This window comes from Conger conger, chromosome 12 (assembly GCF_963514075.1).
Source record: "Conger conger chromosome 12, fConCon1.1, whole genome shotgun sequence".
Lineage (NCBI taxonomy): Eukaryota > Metazoa > Chordata > Actinopteri > Anguilliformes > Congridae > Conger > Conger conger.
In genome coordinates, this window is record NC_083771.1 from 30376981 (window position 1) to 30397465 (window position 20485).

At 47.5% G+C, this 20485-nt stretch overlaps 2 protein-coding genes across 2 annotated transcripts; one reads left to right on the forward strand and one right to left on the reverse strand.

Moving 5' to 3' along the window:
* Positions 1-17: 17 nt before the first annotated feature.
* ccar2 (cell cycle and apoptosis regulator 2) lies at positions 18-12615 on the reverse strand. The gene is made up of 22 exons (XM_061263156.1): positions 12473-12615; positions 11684-11759; positions 10857-10908; positions 10661-10724; positions 10397-10482; positions 9800-9914; positions 9151-9292; positions 8585-8705; positions 7866-8006; positions 7199-7409; positions 6775-6888; positions 6233-6396; positions 5647-5785; positions 5366-5494; positions 4962-5105; positions 4704-4875; positions 4317-4390; positions 3987-4133; positions 3753-3861; positions 2470-2670; positions 1717-1910; positions 18-1068 (listed from the first exon to the last, which is right to left on the reverse strand). The coding sequence occupies exons 4-22, from the start codon at positions 10670-10672 to the stop codon at positions 1021-1023; spliced, it is 2463 nt and encodes an 820-aa protein (XP_061119140.1). The 5' UTR covers positions 10673-10724; positions 10857-10908; positions 11684-11759; positions 12473-12615; the 3' UTR covers positions 18-1020.
* A 699-nt stretch (positions 12616-13314) lies between these two features.
* On the forward strand, positions 13315-19844 carry ddx56 (DEAD (Asp-Glu-Ala-Asp) box helicase 56). Its single transcript, XM_061263345.1, has 14 exons — positions 13315-13458; positions 13762-13923; positions 14225-14379; positions 14783-14953; positions 15298-15388; positions 15827-16068; positions 16290-16439; positions 16949-17062; positions 17305-17399; positions 17701-17774; positions 18161-18250; positions 18428-18533; positions 18818-18924; positions 19119-19844. The coding sequence occupies exons 1-14, from the start codon at positions 13402-13404 to the stop codon at positions 19206-19208; spliced, it is 1704 nt and encodes a 567-aa protein (XP_061119329.1). The 5' UTR covers positions 13315-13401; the 3' UTR covers positions 19209-19844.
* The last annotated feature ends 641 nt before the right edge of the window (positions 19845-20485 follow it).

A 20485-nucleotide genomic window follows, 5' to 3' on the forward strand; every position in this document is an offset into this window, starting at 1 on the left:
GGAAACGAGAGGAAATATTACCAAGCTCAAATGTTTATTCCACCCCCGACACCTCTATTTGGCAGCACTGAAAACAAAAAAAAGAAAATGCAAATGCCACCCAATTTCATCCCTGGATCCGAGGAGGACTGTGAAACGCGAGGATCATTAAGGATTGTGCAAAATGAAACTTTACTCAGAAATGTTACATTCTCCCTTTGTGATTGAGAAGTAAAAAAAATTGACAGTAAAGTTACAGTGCTATCGTTTTATACAATTTCATTATTTTCCCCTCACAAGAATTTATAAACCCAACAGCCCTGTTATCTAAACAATATAATCAAAAAAGGGTAAAACCAAAGACACTTCTATACCTTGTAAATACTGTACAGTCTTCACATTTTACACCTTTCAAAAATCAAACAGGTTTGAACCATGAAACTGTTTTATGCATGTGTACCATATGTGTGTTTGTGTCTGAGAGAGGGGGGAAAAAAGACACAGGAAGCTTTTTTTTCCACTGTGATGGCATCAGCTTGTATCACCTCTTTGTTTTTATTTTGTTTCAGACTTTATTTTATCAAATTTGATGCATCTGGTTCTGTCTCTAGGCACTGGTGTGTGTGTGTGTGTGTTTGTGTTGGCATGCATGTTTGCCTCAGTGTATCTAGATATATGAATGGATATGGATTTGTTCGTTTCAGTGTTCAGTGTGTCAGTTTCTGTGTGAATGGATATACATGCCATTTGCGTGTGTGTGTGTGTGTGTGTGAGTCAGTATTATTGTAAGCATCAGGGTGTGTGTGTCAATGCGTTTCCATACATCAGTGCAGTTGGGCGCATTTGTAATGGCAGCTGATTTGTGTAGGCCTCAGTGCTTGTTGACGTGTCTGCATGTGGGCTGGTGTGGCTATATCCCAGTGTTCCCTGCTCTCAGTCTCGGTTCAGTGCAGTGGAGTTCGACCTGTGTTGGTGCGAGCCCTGACAACTGTTGCCCTGATGCGATCACCCTGACAACTGTCGCTATGCCACGCCAGTGGGTCAGGCCTTCTCCACTCCGTCCGTTCTCGACTCTGCCAGACTGGTGGTCTGTGAGAGAGAGTGAAAGAAGAAGGGAGGCGAAGAGGGTGAGGGAGAGAAGGGAGGATCGAGGAAGAGAGGAAGGAAGGCGAGATTTAAATTCCAGCAGATTTTCCACTAAGGGTAAGCTCAAACCAGTCCTTCAGGAATGATGCACCAGCTTGTTCCATTAAGCAGTAAAGGGGTTGCTCTTGGTCAGAGGTCCCCAGTCTTATCCCAGAAATGCTTGTGAGTGTGCCACCAGCCTGCCCTGCCCACCCTGACCACCCCCCGCCCCCAGCACCCTGCCTCAACCCGACCACACCCCGGCCCCAGCACCCTGTCCCTGCCCCACCCCGACCCTGACCACACCCCGCCCCCAGCACCCTGCCCACACCCCGGCCCCAGCACCCTGCCCCTGCCTCAACCCGACCACACCCCAGCCCCTAGCAGCCTGCCCCTGCCCCACCCCGACCCTGACCACACCCCGGCCCTAGCAGCCTGCCCCTGCCCCACCCCGACCCCACCCCGACCCTAGCAGCCTGCCCCTGCCCCACCCCGACCCCGACCACACCCTGGGTCCAGCACCCTGCCCCACCCCGACCCCGACCACACCCTGGGTCCAGCACCCTGCCCCACCCCGACCACACCCTGGGTCCAGCACCTCGCCCCCCCCACCTTGTCCACCAGTTTCTGCATCTTCTCGATGACGGCGATCATGTGCCCAGCATTCTCCTTCAGGCTCTTCTCGTAGGTGGAGTTCCGGCGCTCCGCTCTCTCCAGCCGCTCCTGCAGGCCCTCCTGCTCCTCCCTCACGGCGGAGAGCTCCCTGTGCTGGCTCTGCAGAGACTCCGCCTCCGACCCCGCCTCCGCTGGGGGAGAGAATAACGTTCACTGCACAGGCACCACTAAACCGCCTTTCCTCAATTAGTAGATTACATAATACATAATAATGCAAATACGCAGTGGAGAAACACTTATTTGTGAATATGCATTGCCCACAATTTGCAAAAGCAGTCTTAAATTTCATGCTCCTTCCTCTATCATATGAAAATATATTTGTCCTGTTAAAAGCCCGCTAATTCTATTGCCGAATACGTATCATGCAATCACGTCCTGAGGGACCATGGGAAACAGTGCGTAAACAAGGAAAGTAAAAACAGAAACTACTTTAAAGGATAGTTACAAGCAGAGTTACAAGCAGCATCACATCGTTCAGATTCCAAATGGCAGGGTTTTGAGGAAGTGTGGCATAGGAGAGGTAACCCCTTTATCTGACCCGTCTGATGTGGGTCAGATAAAGCCAGAGGGGAACGAAAGAACAGAGCTCAAAAACTTCCGACCATGAGTTTCTCACACTAAGCCAGCGTGCACCGATTTAGGCCGATTGACACGGGGAAGTAAACCGAGGTTTGCCTAGTACTGCAGTACCGAGCTTGGCCTGCAGGGAGGCGATGCGCTGCTCCAGGCCTTGCCGCAGGCTCTCTCCCCTCTCCAGGGAGCGCAGCAGGTTGGGGATGTTGAGCACGGTGCCTTTGTGCGTCACCACGTCGCCGCTGCTGCTGCCCCCGGCCGACCGCCGGGACGAGCTCCCGCCCCTGCCGGTGGTGCTGGGTATCAGCGCGCGGTTTCCTGGAAACACACGGCGTTAGGAGGAGGAGCGGGTCAACTTCCCGCCACACGCTCTTCCTGATTAAACTGAATTCAACTCCCCCCGTTAACTGGACAGCACTGCATGCAGTACATACGGTGTGGTGCATAAGTATTTGGACAGCAGTACAATTTCTGTTCTTTTGGCTCTGTACTCCAGCACTTGAAAAATGGTTCAAAATCCACAGGTTAAAGTGCAGACTGCCACCTTTAATTTGAGGCCATTCACAACCATATTGGGCAACATTTGGAGGAATGGCATCCCTTTTTATAGAACGTCCCTCCACTTTAGGGGGCCAAAACTAATTGGACAGGTGGCTTCTCAGCTTTTTCTGATGAGTCAGGTGCACTCCATTGCTGCCTAGAGTGCAGGCATAAGGAATGCGAAAATATCAGTATCTCGTCTTCATTATAAGCTTTTAAGTGCCTTTGGAGTCTGTTATTGTGTTTGTCACCACAAGAACCTAGCTGTGCTAATGACAGTCAAGGAAGCCATAATGAGGCTGAAAGGAGAGGGAAAACGACATTGGCCAAACAATAGGCTTTCCAAAATAAACAGTTTGTAACCTCATTAAGAAGAGAGAAGGTACTGATGAGCTCAGCAATTGCAATGCCCACTGTAAAATACCCCCAAATTAAAGGTGACAGTCTGCACTTTAAATGTTAAATATTATTTCATTTAATATCTACTGTGCTATAGTGAAGAGCCAAAAAAACAGAATTTGTACCACTGTCCAAATACCTACAGACTATAAATGTAACCGCTCTAACACTGCCAACAGCATGTCTGTGCTTAACAGTAGCATATGTCAGTAGTGTGTGTCTGTAGCATGTGTATGTAGCATGTGTCAGTAGTGTGAGTCTGTGTTGAACAGCGTGTCTCAGTAGCGTGTGTCAGTAGCGTGTCAGTAGGGTGTCTGTAGCGTGTGTCAGTAGCGTGTGTCAGTAGCGAGTGTCAGTAGCGTGTGTCAGTAGCGTGTGTCAGTAGCGTGTGTCTGTAGGGTGTGTCAGTAGCGGGTGTCAGTAGCGGGTGTCAGTAGCGGGTGTCAGTTCTGCATTCTGACCCTGCAGGGTGGAGTCGGCGTCACTGTGTTCGGGGTCCTCCCATCGACCGGCCAGTCTCCTGTACTGACACAGCTCACCCACCACAGCCCTGCAGACCAGCTCTCTCGCCTGGTGCACACACACACACACACACACACACACACACACACACAGCATTAGTGAGCGAGGCAGTAATACCACACAGAGAGAAGAGCATCAACATTAATAAGATACACGCAGACTCGCGCACACACCTGCATGGGGGTGAGGTGCAGGCCCAGGGACAGCAGGACGTCCTGGAGGTCTTGGCCCCTCAGGCTGCCCACGAGCTGCCTGTCGAAAAACACCCAGGACAACAACACCTTGCGCGGTAGGACAGGGCTCCACCCCACAGGCCGGTCCTGGGGGGGTAGAACCAGCAGGAGCGAGGGAGAGAGGGATTGAGGGAGAGGGGGGAAATGAGCCCATGGGAAAAAGCGAGAGGGAGAGAAGAGAAGGGAAAGAGAGATAAATTAATAATCAGAACACAGCACCTTCTGTTAAAAGCAGCACACCCCACGCACAGAGGAGGCCCCAGCACCTACACTTTCTCTGGCTGATGCGCCGTCCAAGTTATCAGAGGGCACAGCCTGCGTCTTGCCCTCCTCCAACACCGTCTCTGAAGGACAGGAAAGACAATACTGAAATGTGGCGTTTTACAACATGGCATTTTTACATACAATCAATAATTTTTTTATTCCAGTATTTCACTTTTTTTTGTAAAATCTCATCAACATGCTCCATGTCGGCAGACTGCCGGCACCCAAACAGCGAGTGGAGGTCATTGGAAAGGGTCACGGCACTGACAGAACTGCACTGACTCTGGGCTCCCTCGTGCCCTGCAACTTGGCAGGACCCAACCAGCAGCAGCAGCAGCACCAAAGTCAAGGAAGCCATCATGAGGCTGAGAAATCAGGCGAAAAACTGCTCACCGTTCTCTCCATCCTTAGTCTCTGTCAAATTTCCATCCCTCTCTTCTCTGTTCTTGTCCTTTTCCTCTTCTTTGGGGTCCCCCGTGCTCCCCCTCTCCTTGCGGCTTCTCCGCTTGCCGTCCTTGGCTCCAGACCCCCGGGAGTCCCGCTCTCCCTTTTTCCCCTCCTCGCCCTGCGGGGCCAAATGCAGTGACGGAATAAGACGCGTGAACGCGTGAGGGGGAGGCGGCGTTTACTCCTTTACTGAATGTTGGGTACCGTGGGCAGGCCGCTCTCCTCCACCTCTTCGGTCTCTGGGCCGGGAGGGGTGGAGTCCTGGGGCAGGGTGCACAGACTCCGGTAAATCTGCAGCCCAAAATCCCTCTGCAGCATCTCACTGAACAGCTCCGCACTCAGTCCAACCTGAGGGGGGGGGGGGGGGGATAAAGGTGGAGAGGAATACAAGGGAAGAGATAAAGAGGAGACAGGGAGGGGGAGAAAGAGGTAGAGAACAGCAATGTGGAAGAAAAAGCAGATGAAGATCATTAATTAATTATTTCAACAACATGGGATTTTTTTTGCTGAAATCTGTGAGAAGGGAAATGGAAGCAGGACTGTGAAGCAGGGTGGCTGGAGGGGGGTGGGGCCAGATATGGCTGGTGGGCGTGGCTGAGAGGACATACCTCAAAGGCATCCTGGGACTGTGAGTTCCGGGGCTCGAGCAGAGAGGAGAGAGGGAAGGAGGACAGGCTGGTCCCAGGAGCGGGGTACACCACAAGGGACGGGTCCTCTGGGAGGGCCTGTGTACCACCCTGAGACAGGGAGAGATTCATTCGCCATTACACTTCATTTGGAAAAAGAAAATCGCTGGATATTGTTCTACGGTGTCTCCCTGTACAATCCTGTGAGTAAGAATGTATCAGCTAAACACAGACACTCACACTCACACACATACAAGCAGTACCTCCTGCTCTTCCTTAGTGCTGGCCCTCAGCTCTGCCCACTCCTCCTCGGTGGGAACAGAGCGCCACACGTCAGGCAGGTAGAACACCACCGTCTCCACCTCCTCCCCACACAGGTAACGCACCGCCGCAATCTTGTACCTGAGAGAGAGAGAGAGAGAGAGAGAGAGAGAGAGAGAGAGAGAGAGAGAGAGAGAAGAGAGAGAGAGAAAGAGAGAGAGAGAGAGAGAGAGAGAGAGAGAGAGAGAGAGAGAGAGAGAGAGAGAGAGAGACCGGGTGGAGGGGAGGGAAAATGACAGGTTAAACCAGGTGTGGGCAGTTCCACTCCTGGAAGGCCAGGGTGAATGCAGGTTTCTGTGTCCACCAATTACCCTGGCTAAGTGACTGGCTGTGTACACCAACACTGGTTAGCACATCGATTAGATCAAAGTATTTTATTGGGACATAAGAACAGTCTTCAGCTGCCATTCATGTAGCAAAAATGTCAGATGTAAATGACCTCCGATTTAAACTGTACCATCACATGACATGACATCACACACGCACGCACGCACACACACACTCCAGTCCTACGGTGCATGTACTGACCACTGGGAGCAGTGGGCCAGGTCCAGGCCGGTCTGCTCTCTGACGCAGCGCACGGCCGTGCGGATCAGAACCAGCGGGTCCTTGGCTGGGTTGGCCCCGTCCTCCTGGGGACACCAGCGCCCCCCCAGCAGCTGCAGCTCCGCCCCCTTTACCGCCAACAGGAACTGCCAGACGTACAGGGGCACACAGAATCGCATACTTCAAATCCCACTGGCAGAAGCGGGCAAGTAGGCACACACATATACACGAACACAAACATGCACAGCAGTGGAGCTACACTACATTGTGTGTGAAGAGGATAGCGTCCATGATATACTGTCCCATTCAGTATAAACTTAGCTAAGCACATGAAATCACATTATATCACATTCTACAATAAATGTCATTGATTTGATGACAGTAGAAAATTTTAACTACAAGTGTTCAATTACCCATAATATTGTAAGTTAGTGGAAGTCTTATTTTAGAAGTTCATGCTTTGACAGCACAGGTGGTAACACACACCAGAGAGGAGTGTGTGGGGAGGGAGAGCGTCTCCTGACCTTGATGAGCGTCGTTGGGTGCACAGCACCCCCCTGTGGCTCCAGCTGGTCCTGCACCAGGCCACAGCAGCGCTGATACAGCTCCTCTGCAGCAGGAACAGACAGCAGCATCACCTGAGAGAGAGAGCAGGGAAAGAAGTGGAGGGAGGGAGAGAAAGAAGGGGAGAGAGAAAGAAGGAGAGAGAGAGAGCAGGGAGAAAAGGAAAAGAGAGAACGTGGAGGGAGAGAGAAGGTGAAAGGGAAAGTGAAAGATAGTGTGTGTGCATGAGAGAGGGAGAGAGGGAGAGAGAGATCAACCCAGCACATCCTGTTCCTGAAATGAGTCCTGCTTCTATATGCAGCTCTGGGTAACGGCTCACACGAGCGGTCACACGCACCACCTGTCGTTTATGAGGAGGCAGGTGGCAGGTGTGCGGGGAGTCACCTTGGCCGTGTAGGCGGATCCCGGGCTGGCGGGCGCTGTGGTCTCGGAGGGAGGCTGGGCCGGGCCCACGTAGAAGGGGCAGGGCCCGGAGAGGGTCAGGGGCTGGTCAGGAGGGAAGCTCTCCGTCCAGCTCAGCTGCAGGTGGAGGAAGTTTTCTGGGAGGGGCAGGTGGGGGTACCTCCGCTGCACCTCCAGACTGTCACACGCCAAGCTGGGGAGGGCAAGAGGAAGAAATAAGGAAATAATAACTTTGCACTAACTGCTACCTCAGAGCTGACAAACCTCCATACTGAAGATCTCCACATGTTCACATTAGAGGTGAATTCATTAATACCCTTACACTGGATTAATCTCAGCAGGAGGCAATTTTACAGAACTGTACTGTGAATTTAAGCTATTCATCAGACAATCATCAGGAGGCCAAGTGGAGGCCCCCAGCTGTGGCTGTTCTGATCGGTTATGACACTTCGGAAGGGGAAAAAGGGCTTTCAAATCTCTGAAAGATAAAGGACGAGGACGGGTGTCGAGGTAGTCGCATGCAATTAGGCTCTACGCGTGTCTATCGGGGTATGCAGAGACAGAAACGGTGACCGCGAGCCAGTGGTGTCTCTCTCTGCGCCTCTGTCTCTGCACGTCTATGTCTCCGCGCGTCTCCCCAGTCCCGTACCTGTCCCTGGAGAAGCGCGAGAACAGGGGGCAGTTCTGTGGCGGCGCGGGGCTGCTCTTCTTCTGCCCCTCCTCCAATGCCCCCCTCCATCTCCTCCTCTTCTGGTGCACCCCATCACCACACCAGGGGCCAACGTCCTCCCTGAGAGAGAGAGAGAGAGAGAGAGAGAGAGAGAGAGAGAGAGAGAGAGAGAGAGAGAGAGAGAGGTGAGCTCAGAGAGGAGTCCCCTCAGCTGCTATTGAGGCTCAGTTCATTAAGCCCTCCAAACACAGTCTCGGGCTCAAGACAGCATCAGAGGGACAGTGAGTAAAACAACTTACAGAGAGCAAATTATAATAGTTCACTGCCATTTTGGATGCATTATCCTTTCGATTATATTTCTAATTCTGTATTTCATTTATTCTGTTTATTGTAGTGATCAATTATTATTGTCTATCTGTTATGCTTGTTACATTGATGAATGCTTTGGCAATGTAAGTTTACGCTTACCATGCCAATTAAGCTTATTTGAATTTGAACGAGAGCGAGTGCAAGAGAGAGAGAGAGAGAGGGGTGTGAAAGGGAAGGGAGGAGGGAAAAGGGGACACAGAGGCGCACAGACAGGCAGGGTACTGAGGTCGCAGCAAACAGATGTGTACAGATGGCCACACAGTATGCGCGTGACAGAAAAAAAAAAAATCACACGGGTCCTGTGGAATAGAAAACGCTAGAAAACTCACCAGCGCCCACCCCTCCGAGCCCCCATGCCCTCGCTGTGTCTCTTCCGGTTTCCTCCCCCCCACGCGTCAAACTGACCCCCCCAGGGAGCCTGGATGTGGGGTGGGGTCTGCAGCAATCCCGCTGAGGGAGGGAGAGGGAGAGAGAGAGAGAGAGAAATGGAAGAGGGGAGTAAACACACTCAACAATGTGTGACAGTCTGAAACACAAAAGCATGGCATTTATCATTCGTTCACATTCACCACTTATATTTCACTGTGCTGCAGACAAACAGAATTTTAAAACCGAGACTTGAACCTCCACAAAAACTTTAAGAAATGCACTGCATGACTGCAAATGAAAACGGCAAGTAATTTTTTTTATATTTTAATATATATAATATATATAATATAAAAACTCATTTAGTTAGTATACTGGACATTCAAGCAGATGTAGAGTGACTATTTATCATAAAAACTACGAAAAGACTTTCGGCAACCTAAGCAAGCGATCGCCATGGCAATAAAGCAGATTTCTAGTTGAAGTTGAGAGACGTCAGCTCCGCAAGGGCACGGAGAAAATCACTCACGCTTGGGCGGGTTCTGCAGCATGCTGGGAATGAGCGGCGGAATCTTGGGAGACTTCAGCAGTGGCTGTGGCTTGCTTCCCAGAATCCCCGGCTTCTGGCTGGGCGCCATGGAGGGCAGGAGCGGAGGGGGGGATTTGAATGGCTGAGGGGTAGGAGGGGTAAAAGAGATGGGTTTTACATTATATTACATAAATGGCATTTGGCAAACGCTCTTATCCAGAGCAACGTACAGTTGATTAGACTAAGCATGAGACAATCCTCCCCTGGAGCAATGCAGGTACCCCCCAGTCATGCACCTTAACCACTACACTACAGGCAGCCCTACAGGCAGGCCTACGCCCTACACCAGGTTTACACCTGTCCTGACCTCCTGAAGGAAAATACATGCATCTTCTCCTTGTTACGGACATACCGTTTCCATTTCAAAAATTGTATATATATTTTTTACCTTCTATTAAAATAAACCTGGTTTGTCCAAATATATCTGACTGATATGTTTTTGGGAATATTGTGATATCGTATTTTATCATACATTTACTATGTATTCTCTATGACCAAATTCTTACATCAATCCGTTGTGTTTGATGTCCCATTTTAGACAGGACTATGTACTAGTGTATTAAATAGGCAGTATCTTATGGGCACATACCTGGCTGTTGAGAGACTGCACTCTCTGAGCTGTCCAGCTGACAGATACTGAGGGGTCCCACACCGCCTTCACCAACACCTTCTCCCCCAGCTGGGGAATCCGACCTATCACATCACTGAAGGGAAGGAAGGGGAGGAGACAAAGGTTGTTATCTAAAATTAACAAAATTGAACTAAAATTACATATGGATTCAGTAATTATTTGAAATTTTTTTTAGCCATTTAGACATCATGTGACTACTCATAAGTTAACACAATGCATTGAAAACCCTATATGACTGTTTTTGTAGTTTTCTAATGTTGCCAGTTACCAAGACTTACAAACAAGTTAACAAAAGTCAAATTAACAAGCCATTTCTGGCGATGCCCTTGCCAAAAGAAGAAAAAACATTCTGCCACTTTAATTGTGGGCCAAAGTTAAGATCAGAATGTTTCAGAATGGGGTAAAAGTGCACTTTAAGGAGCTACAACGAAGGACACTACAATAAAACACTGTTACACAACAATAATATTCAACATAAAACTGAGACAGTGAGGCAGAGAGAAAGAGAGACGAGACAAGGACACATTAGAAGAATAAAAAAAAAGAAAACTGCACCTTGTCTGAAAATGAACTTCCTGGTCAACCATCCCATAATTGTCTTGCAGCTGGGTAACGACCCCAGTGAAAACACGTTGCTTCAACTAAAACAGAGACAACATGGACTTTAAAAGCAGACCGTGAATAACAGAGGTGTAATGGGAATTAGCCTCCCCGTGCCTGTGCACCCAACAGCCTGAGTGCCATGGCTTTCCTACGCCGTACAGCTTAAGGCTAAGGAAACCTTATTAAACACAAATTAAAGCAGAAGGAGCCGCTTACCTGGGGCTCCATCCAGGTGGATAAGATCCCTTTGCAGGAGGGAATGTTCAAGAAGAGCTGGGGTCTGTGAAATATGCACACAGGATGAAAAGTGAGGTGGTCACAAGAATGCCCACCAAGCTTTCAGTTATTACGCCTTATGAACATGCTAAACAGCTGTGGAATGGACATGAGAAGAAGATGGCCATGTACCTACCTTTGCACTCCAAAGGCACACCTGTGGGTTTTGTAATTCTCACAAGCTGAAACTGATCAGAGAGAAAAAGTGTTTTAGAAAATTGATCATGTTTTGAGAAAGTGAGAAATAAGAAAAACAGCATGAAACATGTGTTTTGGGACAGAGTGTGGGACAACAACATTCTACAGAAGGGAAGAAGATAAGGTGGTCTCATCATCCTTGTTTAACAAACACCCCCAACATCATTGCCCCTGAAAGGATGCAACTGCAGTGAGACGCCATTTTGTGGAAGGTACCACTAACTCTATAAACTGTATGATTTTTCTTAACTACAGCTGAAGAAAAAACACACACAAGGAAAAAATGCTAAGTAATAGTATAAGGTGTTGTTGGCAATTCCATGGAAGAGTGAAGTGTTTATGCTCACTTAGAACCAGCTTCCCCATGTCGTTTTGGAATGTGCTTTGCAAACAAATCCTTTCCTGCAGATCAAGCGCACTTGGGCCTTTTCCAGCTAGCTATCATTTATTAGCAGCTCCTTACAGAAATGCATATTAAGTGTAAACTAAAGATAGTTTCAGGGCAAAGTCCAAGTTCCTTTTAGGTACTTTTGTAAAAATAGACGAATAAAGAAAATAAGGACGAGAATCCTGGAGAACAGGATAAGGAGATGGGTGGAACAATGGGAGTGGCTTCAACCTGCAGGTTCATTCATTCTCCCTCGTGTGCGGCCGTGTACATGTTCACTCCGCTTTGGACAGTGCAAGAGCCATCAGGGCGATGGTTTGATGGTGTAATTACTAATACTACAGTAAAACGGCACGAAGACACAAACTATAACTTACCAAACAAACTTATGATTGGCTCCAAATGGCATCACCACTCCTCTTTCCAAAAATGATATGAGGGTTGCGTTTTTCCCTGGAAACACAGTCGTACAGAAATAAATGCTACATATGTTCTTGTTGCTACAACTAGCTAGAACACAGTTCGACTGAATGCTGTTTTTCACCATCTTACAAGTTACATAATTTTGTAAGAAAACACAGATATAACTATCCACTGTATACTCATATCTTGTACAATGTCAGGTAACGTTAAGTGGAAATAAAGTTGAAGATTTAAAAAAAGTGAAGGCAATTGGTGATGGATATAAATCCACGCCCCTAATGGGCTATTTTAGCAAAATAACTGTGCTGTAACTTATTCAGTGTATGCACAGCAACACAACAACAATCACATTTGTTCGCCGACTAGTTTTTTTAAGCTGTAACGTCGTTGGCCAGCTAGCTACAAATCGATTGAGCTCAGCGTTCCACTGAACCATAGAAACATATCATCTTCGTCATCTTATCCGGTTATGATCGAATTACTAATAGCTCTGCCAATTGTGTTAGCCAGCTAGCTAGTTAGTAAGTTACAGTCAGGCGGACACTACAGTAAGCTGTAGCACGTCTCACTTAAATGCATTGAACTAGCTAGCATTAGCAAACTCGCAACAGCAATTCCAGATTTTTTACATACAATTGCCTAATCAAGTTGCTGAAACAAGAGCAAGAAGTTATGTTGCGCGAATGTAGTACAGTTTTAGCCCACCTACAAATGTATATGTTTTACTGCATGCAGTAGCTTACTTTTCAATTGCTTCCAAATTCGGCCCGGTTTCCTTTTCCTGGTCGCCGCTTTTGTTTGTTGGGTCACAAAGCAGAGCGGTCTACGGGAGGAACGCAGCCTTTCCCAGCAACACCCGTGGCATGTTCTAAAAGCACTACTGCCATCTGGCGGCCATGTATGTAGCCTAACGCGAAGGCCCAAAATTAGACTATTATTGTTGCACACACGAATCATAAGAACTATTACTGTTATCATCGCCGTGAATGGACGTTGGCCGAAAGTACAAAAAGTAAAGCAACCAGTCCATTCGTGTTAACTAACGAGTAACTGAAGTTCACATTGTTCTCAGAACTGGATACACATATTAAAGAGCTATGGTTTAAGAGTTTACTGTCTAATTAATTAATTAATTAAAATGCAGATAATATGATTTAAAACGAACAGTTTTGCCAGCAAAACTGGCTACTGGTCAGCTTCAAATGTCTTATGCTGTTCTGACCCTGATGCGAATATGCACCAGTGATGTTAAATTGAGAAGTGTATTCAATTGCTTGATGATATTTTAAAGAATAAATATAATTATCCACAACTGCAATCTGTTCCCCAGAAAGAAAGAAAATGAATGCTCGATCCGAAAGTGCGTTATACACAGTCATTTTAACTGGGAAAAATGTGCCAGCATTTTAATGTATTAGAAATAGATTAATTCACGTATTCATCATAAACATTCACATGCACGCCCATGACACTAAATCAATTTGCCTAATGCCTATATATAATTCCAGTCGTCTCCCTAAAGTAGGTCTATAATGTTGTTTTGTAGCGAAGAAATTACACTAATAAATTAGAACGTCCTCCCGTACGCTAGATGGCACCTCGTCGTCTGATAATCTCAAATTTTCCAACTTTCCCCCCACACGCACAGCTGCCCGAGACACACGTGTGAGCAATGGCTTCTGACAGGCTGCAGTTTCATGAGATGGGTTTGGATGATCGCCTGCTAAAGGTATGGACATGGACCCTGTCTGATAATTACTGTGTTCATTTGAATAGGGAGTAGTCAGACTTCAACTCAATCTGACGATTGACTATTTAGCTTGCTAGTTGTGTTGCTAAAGCTGCGTTGCCTTTCCAGATGGCTACGCAGCTAGCAAGTTAGCTAGTCGGCTATCTATCTGACGATAACAATTTCTCAGCCAAGCCGGCTATTCCTATACGTGTTGTATCTCTCCGGCTGAACCGTGACTTAACTTGGATACTGCTTCGTGTTGTTGGTTTTCGTTGATTGCTGATGGTCATGTCTCTGTAGGCGTTGGCGGACTTAGGTTGGGCGCAACCCACCTTGATCCAGGAGAAAGCAATCCCTCTTGCATTGGACGGAAAGGACCTATTGGCCCGGGCTCGGACCGGCTCGGGGAAAACCGCTGCCTACGCAGTGCCAATCATCCAGCGCATCCTTACCTCTAAACAGGTAGCTAGAATTGGTGTGGATGTAAAGACGCTACAAAACTACAATGCAAGTTCTGATACCACTCCAGTAAACAAACAAACCGGATATATATTTTATCAGATGTTCTGTTGGTTTTTGGGTAGGGGTGATTTCTGAGATCTGTATGTTTTTCTGGTTCTCATCAAATTATAGCTTCGACCTCTTTGTTAAACATGATACATCTATGCTAATCCTGGTTTCACAATTATACATTAAAGTAGATTTAAACAATGGAGTGTTTTTCTAGGACATATTTTAGCGGTTGACATGTGTGCCCATGCAGACGGTGCGCGAGCAGGCGGTGAGGGCGCTGATCCTCGTGCCCACCAAAGAGCTGGGCCAGCAGGTCCAGGCCATGGTGCGCCAGCTGACTGCTTTCTGCGCCAGGGACGTGAGAGTGGCCGACATCTCCGGGAAAGCCGATCTGTCCGCACAGAGGTCAGCCAGGCAGCCAGTACGATGTACATCCTGCCGTCTTTAAAGGGTCTCTGTGTCTGGGGATTCATTTAAAAGCATAAGAAATATATTTACTTCTAAGACCGTTTACTTCTGTGCCAGTGGGGTCGTGGTGTTGGAATTGAGAAAATGGGTTTGATATTTTGCATTCTAATGTAGTTTAATCGTCCGTTGCAATCATGGTTATGTATGCGATTGTGTTTGAGCATCTGATGCAAAAACTAGAAACAATTCTTTAGGCACACGGGTCGAGAGATCCTGGTTGCATAGATTGAGTTATAGGCATGATGAGTATGTGCATGTGTGGTACATTTAGGCATGTGCATAGATGTGTATTTATGCATCTGTTCTGTGTGTGCACCCTTCTGTATGTCCTGCTGTCCAGGCCCATCTTAATGGAGAAGCCGGACATAGTGGTGGGCACACCCTCGCGGGTTCTGGCCCACCTCAGTGCCCAGAATATGACCCTGCAGTCCTCCCTGGAGATGCTGGTCATCGACGAGGCCGACCTGGTCTTCTCCTTCGGCTTTGAGAGCGACCTCAAGAGCCTCTTATGGTATGAGAGCTCGTTTCAGACCCACATGTCACCTACTGACCAAGAACTCACTCACTCACTCACTCACACACACACACACACACACACACACACACACACACACACACACACACACACACACACACACACACACACACACACACACACACACACACACACACACACACACACACACACACACACACACACACAAAACACTCACCTATAACAAGACATACATGCACTCAAGTTCCCATAAGTGAACATGCTGTGTGACAAATGCATGTCAGCATACTCTGACCTCTAGTGTTTAGGCTGTTTTATACCTTGACTAAGATTCTGACCCACTGTCTGATTTTTTGTAGCCACTTGCCTAAGATCTACCAGGCCTTCCTGATGTCTGCGACTCTGAACGAGGACGTCCAGTCCCTGAAGGAGCTGGTGCTACACAACCCTGTAAGTAGCGAAGTCGCAACACCAGCTTCCCTATGCCTAGACTGGTAGCCATGAGGCTGCAAGCAGTGATGCTCAGTGGCGCTTTGCTGTGCGGGGTCCATGAGGACTGGCAGTGGGGATGGTGTTGTTGGGGGATAAACTCAGCCCTTCTGGATGGGTTGATAGCGGTATTTGAAGTGCATATTGGAGGTTCACAAGGATGTTCGCCGGGGGTATTGAGAGGGAGTCCATGCTCCTGGGATTACATTACATTACATTAAGGGCATTTAGCAGATGCTCTTATCCCGAGCGACGTACAGTTGATCGGACTAAGAAGGAGACAATCCGCCCCTGGAGCAATGTAAGGTTGTGCGGATCTTATTGTGGCTACACCAGGGGTCGAACCACCGACCTTGCGGGTCCCAGTCATCAACGTCCCATTGCCACGGTGTCTCCTAGGTGACCCTGAAGCTGCAGGGCTCCCAGCTTCCGGACAGCTCCCAGCTGCAGCAGTACAGCGTGCAGTGCGAGGAGGAGGATAAGTTCCTGCTGATCTACACGCTGCTGAAGCTGGGCCTGGTGCGGGGGAAGACCCTGCTGTTCGTCAGCGCCGTGGAACGATGCTACCGCCTCAAACTCTTCCTGGAGCAGTTCAGCATCCCGGCCTGCGTGCTCAACTCTGAGCTGCCTGTCCACTCCAGGTAATATCTAGCTCTGAGCTCACTGTACACTCCAGGTAATATCCAGCTCTGAGCTCTCTGTACACTCCAGGTAATATTGAACTCTGAGCTGCCTCATAATTATTTTCCCATCTACGGGAAGTAATCCGTTGTTCCAGTCAGTGTGTTCTGTATCCCGTCCCCATGAGTAGCTGTAAACTGGACTCACAGTACTATACCCCCCCCCCCCCCTTCCTTTCAAGGTGTCACATCATCACTCAGTTCAACCAGGGCTTCTACAATTACATCATCGCCACGGACGAGCAGAGCCTGGCCAATCCCAGCGCACCGCCAAAGGGGAACGAGGGCACAGGCAAGAAGAAGAAGAAGAAGAATGCAGGGAAAGGAGCAGGGTGAGCGAAGGGCAAGGAGGCGGGAAACCGCCATTTTGGATTGTTTGTATATGACATTTCATCCGTTTCTGGCATTTCGAGGGTGGAACCTTGTTACAGCAAGTGCACAAAATGTGAGCCTTATTTACACTTACGTAAGAAGGCAAGGTAAAGTTTGGGACATGCATGGATTGAGTCTAAGCCTATGATAACGGCAAGTACAAAGTCAGCCTAAATGCAAGTTTGAATGGATATTATCCATACAAAGCTCAATTTAGTCTAGGACGAAGCTTAATCTGTGTCTGTGAAACCGGCCCTATAAATGGCAACGCAAGGCTCATTAGAACCTGCTTCCCTACGCAGATATTAAGTGCAGAAATAGGTGGCATAACACTTGTTGCTGTCCAGGACTACACTAAAATGCCAAAGAACCATAAATCAAAATGCATAAATAGCAAAAGTACTATTATTCTTGCTGTATTCACATTCATTTAGTTAATTTCATTTGTGTGTGTTTCCTGTGCCCACAGAGGGAAAGATAAGGAATACGGTGTGTCCAGGGGCATTGACTTCCAGAACGTGTCGAACGTTCTTAACTTCGACCTCCCCACCAGCGTGGACTCCTACATCCACCGTGTCGGCAGGTGAGGTGTTTGTCACACATACACATTGAGAAACCCATCCATCCATCCATCCATCCATCCATCCATCCATCCATCCATCATCTTAACCCGCTTATCCTGAACAGGGTCGCAGGGGGGCTGGAGCCTAACCCAGCCAAGAAACTATAGAACCTAACCCAGCCAAGAAACTATAGAACCAGAGACCGTTGCAGCATAAACCGGGGTGTGCGCTGGCCTCATTTTCTGTCTCTTGCCTCCTACAGAACGGCCCGAGCGGATAACCCTGGCACAGCTCTCTCCTTCGTGTCGCACACAGAGCTCCCCCTGCTGGCCCAGATCGAGGATGCACTCGCAGGAGGTCAGCATTCTAATGACTTAACGCTGTTAAATTTTGATCATGGATTGCGGTAATATAGAGCTTTTATATTATTAATTTTACTTATAATCTCAGTATCTGGGACTTCTTTAAACTGAAGTGCAGAAACTCACCACAGGATAGAATTTAATGACCACAGTGGATTAGAATCTGCATGGTTTTAACTACTGTTACTTTTGCATCTGTGCTGGTGTTAATGTACGGTTTACATGCTCTTTAGCTCAAAAATCTGGGAATAGGGGCCACTCAGCCAGTAACGTCTTCTATTCTATGTGCTTTACAGAAAACGCAGACTCTGCCTTGAAACCATATAGCTTTAAAATGGAGGAGATTGAAGGATTCAGGTACAGGTGTCGGGTAAGTGCATCCCAGCACAGAGGAACCTTTTTTGTGTGAAATTGCACAGAGAGGTAGCCGTTTAGCCAGAGAACTAGTGGCTTTTTACACAAGCTTATGCTCTTTTCAATGGGATGTTTTGCAACTGAGGATTTTAAGACCAACCGTTGTATTTCTTTTCCAACTTTCGCCACTTACTTGGCATAACAATACACAACAACAACAAGGGCTTCAGTACTCTCCATCACCATTCTCAGAGGCTGCTAAAGATGATGGCCACTTAGACTTCAGTGGAAAACATGCTAACTGATGTGTTCTTATAATATTCAGAACCATCATTATACTCAGAAGAGTAAGTTTGAGGGTTGAGACTGATGTGTGTGTGTGTGTGTGTGTGTGGACTGCAGGACGCTATGCGGTCGGTCACCAAACAGGCTGTGAAAGAGGCTCGACTGAAGGAGATCAAACAGGAGCTGCTTAATTCAGAGAAACTCAAGGTGAGTGAGGTGGTCTCCACTCGAGTGGCGCAATCAATGCGTGACGTCTTATTCCATTCGTTTAGCAGACGCTCTTGTCCGGAATGACTGTGTGTTTTAATTGGTGCATTGTGGACTGCTGGGACAGGGTAATGAACTACTGATTACTCACCCGGTTGCCTGCTCCTCCTTTTTCAGACGTATTTTGATGACAACCCCCGCGACCTACAGCTCCTGAGGCACGACCGCGATCTGCACCCTGCCGTCATCAAGCCCCACCTTAAGAATATTCCTGAATACCTGAGTGAGCAGAGGAAACACGCCACAGTGCTGTTATAGGCTCTAGACACACACACCCACACACTGCATATGAGCACACATGCTGTGATACAGTGGCTTCAGAAAGTATTCAGACCCCATTCACTTTTTGCACCCTTTGTGTGCAATAAAGTGTGCAAAAAGTGAATCTTTTGAATAATATGAATACTTTCTGAAGCCACTGTGTGGACACGTGTGCCTCCATAGACGGCATTTGCATACGTGTTACAGTATTATTCCTGCACTGGCCTGACATTGTGGTTTCTGCAGTCCCAACAGCCCTCAAAGGTGTAGCCAATCCCATCACTGGAAGGAAAAAGAGGTGGAGACCTGTGAAAACTGCGCCAGCGGGTGTTGTGAAAAATAAAAACTTCAAGGTGAGACATGCCTGTTTACAGGCCCATGTGAGGGACTCCACTGAATGCGTTAATATGAAGCTTTCTTCTGCCGTACAAACATGGAAAGATTGCTTCAATAGGGGAGAACTGCAAAACATTTAATTCAATAAAAACATTTTCCCCTTCGTGACCATGAGGACTGGTGTATATGATGTCATTTCCTGTTTCCACAGCATCAGCACAGAGGCAGAAACCCCCTGAAGAGCTTCCGCTACACGGGGAAGAAGGGCAAGGGAGGGGCCGCCAAGGCTGGCCAGTCCTAACACACTGGCCTCACCATGGACCTATCACAGACTCTTGGAACAAGGTGCCATCCAGCACCACCCTTCTGGATTGGCTCACTCGTGCCGTGTTGCTTGTTTTGTCCTTTCAAGGAAACTCAGAGGTGCTATTCGGCTGTGAGCTTTTCCAAGGACTGGTCAATTCAGTATAATGTGGTTCACATGAGCCATCCAACAAGCAAACTGACTGAACCTCAGAAGCTTCACCTGGATGTCCAGTTTGGGATTATCTTTATTTTTGATACTGAATTGAATTGCAATTAAAAATGATAATAATAATAATAATTTAGTCACCTGTTCACAGTTCTGCCATATGCAGTTTTCTTGTCTGAAAGTGTCTCTTGCTCTCTGGTCAGTCTGATGAAAGGTGTTTTTGAAGAGCGTTTTACTTGATCAGAACTGGATAATGGAGCTGTATTAGGTCAGAGTGCTGATGTCTTCGCTCAACACATTGCCGCCATCTCTTCTTCAGCAGCATCCCTTCGCCGCTGAGCCATGGTTGAGCCTGCTCAGGCTGTGCTGCGTGGTCTCTTCTCCCTCTCACGACCAGCAGGGGGCAACACCCATGCCTTTTGATCCGTCTTTATGGTTATACCTTGAGTGTATGTGTACTTCCTCTATGTTAAATAAATAAAAACTTTTATCATGATATTGATTTTTTTTTTTTTCCTTGTTTTGTTCATTTTGGTAGTTTGCAAAGAGTAGAATGAGGGATGAGAGCCTTGATTTGGCAGATTTGGGCATTTGTGTGAGTTGCATCATTGTGAGTTTGTTTTGGTTACAATGCTTTTCTAGACTGAAGCAAATTAAGGAAAAATAAGTAAGTAGCTATCCGTTCGGAATATTAATTCTGTAAAAAATATAAGTCCACAGCAACCTCTTTACAAATGATTCTGCAGTTACTTGTGAACATCAACAAAGCTCAAAAATGCACATTGTAGTTGTTGGCCCAACCCTGACTCACGTAGCATGGGGGAAACACAATGGACCGCAACATAAATACAATTCCACCAAACCAAAATCTCAAAATAGAAATGCCAAAAAATTATAATAAACACATTGATAAATAATCACACTAATCAAAAAGGAAACGCTTGGCATGAAAGTATCACACAGACCTACGTCTTTTTCAGCAAGTTTCTCTTCAAAAGTCTATCTAACCCTTCAGAGGCTTTTGGCTTTATTCTTATAGGCCAGGTGAACCCAGGTGCCGATAGTAAGGTAATTGGCTGCACATGCAGGAGCCAGCCAAAGGCACT